At 42.9% G+C, this 9,349-nt stretch overlaps 1 protein-coding gene across 2 annotated transcripts in view; it reads left to right on the plus strand.

Moving 5' to 3' along the window:
- The window catches only part of LOC143510001 (BOLA class I histocompatibility antigen, alpha chain BL3-7-like), a 133,398-nt gene extending 124,123 nt beyond the window's left edge, over window positions 1-9,275 (plus strand). For both annotated transcript variants that reach the window (XM_076998951.1, XM_076998949.1), the window contains exon 10: window positions 8,956-9,275. In XM_076998951.1, the coding sequence (XP_076855066.1) occupies window positions 8,956-9,260 (305 nt within the window). In that variant the 3' untranslated portion in view covers window positions 9,261-9,275. The remainder of the gene's footprint in view (window positions 1-8,955) is intronic.
- The last annotated feature ends 74 nt before the right edge of the window (window positions 9,276-9,349 follow it).

A 9,349-nucleotide genomic window follows, 5' to 3' on the forward strand; every position in this document is an offset into this window, starting at 1 on the left:
TAGATAGGACTCAAACCACTTCCATGCAGAGCCCGCGATTCCCAGGTTAGCGAGGACAGATAGGAGCATCTTGTGGTTCACCGTGTCGAAAGCTGCAGAGAGATCCAGAAGGATCAGAACCGATGACTATTTGGATGCTCTTGCAGTCTGGAGCTTTATTATTAGTATTTATTTTGTTCATTTGTGCTCCCTTTTTATCACAACACGTCGAGTGGTTTCCTCCGTGTGTTTTTTGTTCTCGTCTTATTTTTCCGCGTATCCCGCTTAGTGGTGGAGGTCTCAGTTTGTCGTGTTTTCTTTTGGGCTTTGCCCCTGGGTTCATCTCCTACAAAAACCCTGTGAGTCCCCTGTTCCTTGGGGGTTCGCGTTACATGGTATGAATGATCTCCTGTACCGATCTTTGTTGCAGCGGAGCTGGATGAGCCTGTTGCTAAAGGTGCTCCTCTGTCTGACCAGTAGCTCATGGAGAGGGTGTGATGTGTTGTCTAGTATAGAAGTGAGTTTGTTGAGTGACCTTCTTTCCACCACTTCCTCAAAACCATCCAGTGGGCAGCCCAGAACTGAGCTGGCTTTCCTGATCAGTTTGTTGAGCTTCCTGGTGTTTCCTCCCCTGATGCTGCTTCCCCAGCAGACTGCTGCAAAGAAGATAGCACCAGCAACAACAGACTGGTAGAAGATCTCCAACAACTTGCTGCACACATTAAAGGACCTGAGTCTTCTCAGAAAGTATAGTCTTCTCATCCCCTTCTTGTACACAGCATCAGTGTTGGCCTTCCAGTCCAGTTTGTTGTCCAGCAGCACACCCAGGTATTTGTAGGAGTCCACCAGCTCAACATCCTGACCCATGATGGTGACAGGGCAGATTGTGGACCTCTTCCTTCTGAAGTCCACCACCATCTCCTTGGTTTTGGTCTCATTGATGATCAAGTGGTTCCTTTTACACCACCCACCAAATCTGTCCACAAGGTCTCTGTATTCTCCTTCCTGTTCGTCTTTGATGCACCCAACTACAACTGAGTCGTCAGAAAATCTCTGAAGGTGACAGAGGTCAGACCTGTACTGAAAGTCAGTGGTGTACAGGGTGAAAAGGAAGGGGCAGAGCACAGTTCCCTGTGGAAGTCGAAAAAGGTGGCTCTCACAGATGTGTTGGCCTGGTCAACCTTCTGCTGGTAAGCAAACTGCAGGGGGTCCAGGAAAGGGCTGACCTGAGGTCTGAGATGTGTCAGAACAAGTCTTTCGATGACATGAGATGTGAGAGCCAATGGTTTGTTGTCATTGAGAGTGGAGGTCCATGACTTCTTTGGAACAGGAACCAGACATGACGTTTTCCACAACACAGGTACTCTCTCCACTTTGAGGATCAGGATGAAGAGCTGCTGGAGGATCTCACACAGCTGAGAGGTACAGACCTTCAGGACTCTTGGGACAATTCCATCAAGTCCTGCAGCTTTGCCTGACTTCAGTTTCTCCAACTGCATCTTCACCTGGTAGGCGGTCACCTCCAAAGGTGGAGGTGGGTGTGTATCAGCAGACAATGGCTGTGAAGTGGTGGGGTGCGAAAAGGAATGAGAAAGCAGTTGAGGTGACGGGGGTGTGAACAGGGTGCTACTGTTGATGGGTGGGGGTGTGCTAAATCTATTGAAGAAAGCATTAACTCATTGGCCGTGTCCAGACTACCTCCAGCAGCTTGTTGTTGACTGGAATTGAAGCCTGTGATCCTCTTCATTCCTGACCAGACTTCCTTGGCCTCCTTGTTCACCCTCAGTCTCACCTTCACCTTGTCCCTCTGCTTGAATGCCTGTTTTGTTTTGTTTAAAAGTTCTTTCAGGTCACTGGTGATCCATGGTTTGTTGTTGGGAAAACAACACACATGCCTGACTGGAACAATGGTGTCAGTACAGAAGTTGATGTAGTCAGTGATGTGATCTGTCACGTTGTTAATGTCCTCTTCAGCTGACTCATACAAAACTCCCCAGTCTGTGGTCTCAAAGCAGATTTGCAGAGCCTCCTCTGCCTCTGGAGTCCACCTTCTGATGGTTTTTACTGTCACAGGCTGTGTAAGACCACTGGGGGTCAGCAGGACCAAATTGTGATCGGACCTACCAAGTGGGGGAAGTGCAAATAAGCTGTATGCATCTTTAATACACTATATGTATAATGTCGATTTTGTGTATTGTTTTCCATTTTTACTAATGCATCAAAACACAAATATGGACATACTTTGATTTTAGTTATATATATATTATAGTATATTATATATATTATATATTGATTATATAGTTCACTATAAGTAAGATTTTCTTCCTTCACACCTCTGTGGAAGTTAATAACAGATAGGGGTCACGTAAACGGCACCGCTCTGCTGTGGTTTTGCGCCAAACTAAAATCATGACAAATTATAGGATAGACTCACAACATAATTCCCTGTGCAAATATTACCGGATTATTAGAAAAAAGCACTTCCACTAAATTATCATAGGCTAAATAGATCAATATATTCAATGATCCCTTTCTCAGTCCACTGCTGAAATCCTTATTCATGCCCTAATTTCCACTAGACTAGACAAAATCTGTCCACCAGCTGGAAGGAGTGCAAAGGGACCAAGTATAAGATCCACTGTCCAGAGTGAGACACGAAACATCCATGAATGCATCAAAGCCGTGGCCTCCCAAGGATGAACTGATGAAAGAGTTCCTCAGTCAGATGGGGCAGGGGTGTTGAGAGATAGACGTCCAAGTGCTTGATCATATGCAGAAGACTTGGATGGCAAATGAAGGACCACAGGGAGCTGTGGAGAACAACAAGGGTAATATCCCGTGGAACCTCCAGATCCACACAGATAACAGGGTCAGGGTTTGGTTATCGTTAGGGTTAGGATTGGGTTAGCATACAAAAAACTGCCCTTCTATTGTGTTGTTTTATATGGGAAGTTTGTTTTTGTTGTGTTGCCGTGAGTGGGGAACCGTCGGGGCCCTCTACCCCCTATCAGAGAGCCTAAAATATTCTTAAAACATATATATATATATAATTAATTATCCAATTTTATTTTATCTACTTACAGTTTGACAATCGACATCTAAACAATTACAAAAATATAAGCAAATAAATTATATAACCGTGTCTATTCAATCTGTGTTGTTAACAGGCCCAAGTTTAATGGTCACGGTTCGCTACTGGTTGCAGTATATTAGTAAGAGCTAGTAGGGCACGCATGCACAGTGCCCGTGTGTCCTTACCGAAAGGATTGGAGAGATAACTTTCTTCAGTGGTGTATCCCATCTCTATCTTAAAGTTGTGTGCATCAATGCATCAAAATGGAATTGTCATGGAATTTTCCAAAATGTCTTGCTATGCTGAATGCATCCAAGCCATACATCTCCAAGTGCAATGCAAAGCGTCAGATGCAGTAGGGCTGCAACTAACGATTATTTTAAAAGTCGATTAATCGGCCGATTAATTTTGCGATTAATCGGGGGAAACAGTTAATTTCCATGTCTTTATTCAGAAATAGAACATTGAATAACAGAACAAATAAGTACTTACAATAATTAAATAATAGATTAAATTAAATAAAATTTATTAATAAATTCTAATAAATTAAATTAAATAATAAAGAAAAAGAAGTGTATCTCTGAATAAAGGTACAGATCATTCTATTGAAGCCTTTGTCTTCAACCACGGACAGAGGCCTCATGTCAGTGATGATCATGTTGAGGATGCTTTCAGTCAAGACAGTGGTTTGTTGTGGTGTACATGTCTTTCCCATCATGAAGCCTGTCATTGTTTGCAGTTTTTTTCTGGAATGAGAGACTATTTAGTATGAGTATGCATAATTTTAACAGGTCAATAAATATCTGGTTTTATTTGCAGTATTAGGTTAAGGCATTCAAGTAGCCCAAAGAGCAATTAAACACAAGATATACACACATTGGCGCAATATGTAGCACAGTATGTAAAAACAAATAATTACATGAAATTGAGTAGCTCTTGTTACCTTAATCCTTGTTTAAATGCAAATCATTCTGCCTTACTCCTCACTCCCATACAGTGCAGTGTCTTCACTCATACTTAGATAGAAAATTAAAACTTGAAGCTTGAATAATTAATTACCACCAAGTTATATGTATTTGTAAAGCACATTCAAACACTGCTTAAGCTAATTAAACTAAAATAAAAATTAACACACATACGCTATCACTGTCATTGTCCAGCTAGCAAGAAAAAACAGCATGAAACAATGCTATGATGGTTCGCATAGTGTGAGTGCGCCGTTACGTTTCCTCACTTCAAAATGAAACAAACTTGATTTGTATTGACTTGATGATATTACCCTGCTGTTGAGCTCCTTTTACCCTCGTCGGTGAGTCCAACATGTTTCCGTTTCATGTGCTGTATCATCGCCGTGGTGCTCCCGTGACAGGCCAAATCACTTTTGCAAAGCTTGCATGTTACACATTTTTTAGTTGTGTGAAGCGTGAAGTGCTCTTACACTTTTGAGGACTTAAGCTGAAAATTTTTCTCTGCGTTGGTAATGTTTCATTTGTACAATTTATTTACTTCTTAATGTTGAACTTATTCTGAAGAATCTGGCTCCGCCTCGCTCTTTTTTTCCAGCGTTGACGAAGCGCCGCAGGTGACATAAGCTAATATGACAGAGAGTGAAACAAATCGTGCGACACAACGAATCGATAATGAAATTCGTCGACAACACTTTTAATAATCGATTGTTATCGATTTTATTGATTCGTTGTTGCAGCCCTAAGATGCTGTGGTGTAAAGCACACCGCCACTGGACTCTAGAGCAGTGGAGGCGCGTTCTCTGGAGTGACAAATTGTGCTTCTCCATGTGACAATCTGATGGACGAGTCTGAGTTTGGCGGTTGCCAGGAGAATGGTATTTGTTTGACTTCATTGTGCCAAGTGTAAAGTTTGGTGGAGGCGGGATTATGGTGTGGGGCTGTTTTTCAGGAGCTGGGCTTGGTCCCTTAGTTGCAGTGAAAGGAATTGTGAATGCTTCAGCATACCAAGACATTTTTGACAATTCCATGCTCCCAACTTTGTGGGAACAGTTTAGAGCTGGTCCCTTCCTCTTCCAACATGATTGTGCACAAGTGCACAAAGCAAGGTCCATAAAGACATGCATGGCAGAGTCTGGTGTGAATGAAGTTGATTGGCCTGCACAGAGTCCTGACCTCAACCCGATAGAACACATTTGGGACGAATTAGAGCAGACACTGAGAGTGAGTCCTTCTCGTCCAACATCGGTATATAACCTCACAAATGCTCTTCTGGAAGAATGGTCAAAAATCTCCATAAACACACTCCTAAACCTTGTGGACCGTCTTCCCAGAAGAGTTGAAGCTGTTCTAGCTGCAAAGAGTGAACCAACGTCATATCGAACCCTGTAGATTAGTTCAAAAGGGGGAAGACAAAGGAGACAATCTAGGCATGTCTTTATGTGGTACTGGGCGTGTCCCTCAGGTGGGGTGCGTGTGGCAGTGGGTGAGTCCTTCAGGTGGGGTGTGTGTGGCAGTGGGTGAGTCCCTCGGGCACAGTGTGTGTGGTAGTGGGCATGTCCCTCAGGTGGGGTGTGTGTGGCAGTGTGTGAGTCCCTCGGCCACAGTGTGTGTGGATCTATATTGACCAAAGTAATAAAAGAAAAAGCTGTGGAGGCAACAACAAGCTCAATAATTCAAGACTTCAGTAAACAGCAGTAGTGTTGGACACAAAGGTGAGACTCTCTAATACCGAATCACAGCACAGGGACTCATGAAGCTCTGCTGGTAGAATGTGAAGTGATTACGGCAGCTTCATGTGGGCTTTAAATACTGGGGCATGATGAGTGATGATTAGTGACACACGGGATAAAGATAATAATAATGAGGAGAGGTGGAACAAGTGAGTGGCTTTGAGGGAGAATGTGAGTGGAGGAGTGGGCGTGTCTCTAATGGGCTGGGTCTGGCAACAATATGTATATTTCTTAATCGAGTAACAATGTTTGCATGTTGGAGATTTATTATTTAATTGGCAGATTAAGCACCATTTGTACAGCAGAATTTTAAAAGAACAATGACGGTTTAATGTGAGTTTGCTGTTTTAGTTTTGCTGTTTTAAAAATCACAATGCTAATTTACATGATTGTTCACACTTTAACAGGTTTCCACTCTCTACAGTATTTCTATACTGCAGTCACACCAGGAATCAATTTCCCAGAGTTCACTGTTGTTGGTCTGGTAGATGGAGAAGAGTTTGAGTACTATGACAGCAACATCAGGAAGATTATCCCAAAGACTGAGAGGATGGAGAAGACGGAGGGTGCAGACTACTGGAACACGAATACACAGAATGTACAGGAAGCTCAGGAAAACTTCAAAAACAACATTGCTGTGTTAATGAAACGCTTTAATCAGACTAAAGGTAAGAATAATCACACTCACTACACTACTGACTGAACAGCAGCACACTGGTATTGGCCTAATGGGGTACTGGTATTGGCCTAATAAAGCTCTGGTATTGGACTAATGAGGTATAACTGATAAAGTTTATCAGCTAATAACAGATGATTCAGGCAATATTAATGTTACATACACTCACTGGCCACTTTATTAGGTACATATTGCTTGTACCGGGTTGGATGCCCTTTTGCCTTCTGAACTGCCTTAATCCTTCATAGCATATATTCAACAATGTACTGGAAACATTCCTCAGAGTCTGTTTCATATTGACATGATAGCATCACAAAGATTTACTGCAGATTTGTCGGCTGCACATCCACGATGCAAATCTCTCGTTCCACCACATTCCAAAGGTGCTCTGTTGGATTGAGATCTGGTAACTGTGGAGGCCATTTGAGTACTGTGAACTCAATGTCTTGTTGAAGAAATCAGTCTCAGATGATTCGCACTTTGACATGGCACATTCTCCTGCTGGAAGTAGCCAGCAGTAGATGGCTACATTGTGGTCATAAAGGGATGGACAGTCAGCATCAATACTCAGGTAGGCTGAGGGTGTTGACACGATGCTCAATTGGTAATAATGAGCCCAAAGTGTGCCAGGAAAATATCCCTCACACCATTGTTCCACCACCACCAGCCTGAACCGTTGATACAAGGCAGGATGGATCCATGCTTTCATGTTGTTGATGTGAAATTCTGACCCTACCATCCAAAGGTCGCAGCAGAAATCGAGACTCATCAGACCAGGCAATGTTTTTCCAATCTTCCATTGTCCAGTTTTGGTAAGCCTGTGTGAATTGTAGTCTCAGTTTCCTGTTCTTAGCTGACAAGAGTGGCATCCGGTGTGGTCTCCTGCTACTGTATCCCATCTGCCTCAAGGTTCGATGTGTTGTGCATTCAGAGATGCTCTTCTGCTTCGGTTTTAACGACTAGTGATTTGAGTTACTGTTGCCATTCTATCAGCTTGAACCAGTCTGGCCATTCTCCTCTGACCTCTGGCATCGGAAAGTCATTTGAACTCACAGAACTGCCGCTCACTGGATATTTTCTCTTTTTCAGACCATTCTTTGTAAACCCTAGAGATGGTTGTGCGTGAAAATCCCAGTAGATTAAAAGTTTCTGAAAAACTCAGACCAGCCCATCTAGCACCAACAACCATGCTACGTTTAAAGTCACTTAAATCAACTTTCTTCCCCATTCTGATGCTCAGTTTGAACTGCATTTGAACCAGAACACGAACAAACAGAACAACGGGAACAGGTCCCTCCTCTTGAAATTCCTCAGTTACAGAATGAAGGAAATAATCCTCCACCTAGCATGGCAAAAGATAGGCTTCATAAGGGTAAACAGATTAATCTGGCCAATGACAATGCTCGGCAGATACTTTAGCACGGAGAAAAATGGAAAGCAGACGCAGAAGCTAGAAAAGTCTTGAAAGAGAAAGAAATTTGATTTCAAACGCTATATCCGGCCAGGAAATACGAGAATAGGATAAAGAGATATGACACAGCAATGGATGACATCACATAGAGGTCTACCTGTAAAAGTTGCTAAACCACCGGAGATGTTGATGGAACAGCTTGCTTGGCACAGAAGTGGGGGGCTCTGGAGAGTGTGCAGGGCTTAGTCACAAAGCAAACTTCGAGGAAAATCTACAGCTCTTCAGTCAAGATCGGCCTCCACAAGACATGGGGAAATAAAAGAACAGCACTATGCAGCGCTAAAGTTCTGATATGACTATCCATAATAAGTGTCTACACTGCTTACACAAAGTAAAGCAAACTTCTATATTGACCTAGTGGACTGTATTTTACATATGATTAAGGTATCAAAGTAACGTCAACAAACACTGACGTTACTTTCTTTTTGTTGATTGCGCAGACGGCGCACATTTGACACTCATGCTTGTAACACAAAATCTGAACATTGACTACTGACAGACGTAACACTCAAAGACGAGCACAGGACGCTTTATACACACACACACACACGCTTTATACACATCGTCTAACAAGCACCGCGTGAAACACATTACACTAACAACATAGGTGAACACACACACCAGCCACAACCCCCAATGTACATACACGGACACGGACTACGTAGACACACACCCTAAAGGGAGGGGTCCGGGACAGTAGCATGACCGAGCCCCTCACCAAGGGCAATACCCGTCCCGGGGTGCCTTGCATAGCAATAACGCTTCGGACCCACACCAAGATATATGTCATGGAAAGCATATCTTTCTCTCTTAATATGCAAAAAGCAGCCTGCAACCAGCATTACAGAAAGATGAGCTGAAGACAAGAAACCTCTTTGGATGTGTGTAGGGTGTTCTGTTTTTGTTTTGTTTTGTTTTTTGTGTGTTTGTAATTCTTTTCATTAATGCATATAAATCTTATAATTCTTGAAGTATAGGGAAATGTTTTCTATTAATGTAAGAGTAAATATCTGATTAGGAGGAGTGTGTGTGATGTGTGTGTGCGCGTGTATTTGCAGGGATTCACACAGTGCAGCAGATGTACGGCTGTGAGCTGCATGATAATGGAACCAAGAGAGGACACATGCAGTTTGGCTATGATGGAGAAGATTACATCAGTCTGGATATGAACACCCTCACCTGGACTGCACCTAATGATAAAGCTGTTATTACCAAATACAAGTGGGATGCCAATGGATTTGTTGCTAGTTTCACAAAGAACTACCTGGAGAACATCTGTATCGAGTGGTTACAGAAGTATGTGTCTAATTGCACAGACACTCTGGAGAGGAAAGGTAGAGTGTGTGATCTGCTGTTAGTGTAACTGCACCTGCTATTCAGACACACTGTATTCCCCCTCATCACTGTAACCCTGCTGTTCAGACACACTGTATTCCCCCTCATCACTGTAAC

This window comes from Brachyhypopomus gauderio, chromosome 3, assembly GCF_052324685.1.
Source record: "Brachyhypopomus gauderio isolate BG-103 chromosome 3, BGAUD_0.2, whole genome shotgun sequence".
Taxonomy (NCBI): Eukaryota; Metazoa; Chordata; class Actinopteri; order Gymnotiformes; family Hypopomidae; genus Brachyhypopomus; species Brachyhypopomus gauderio.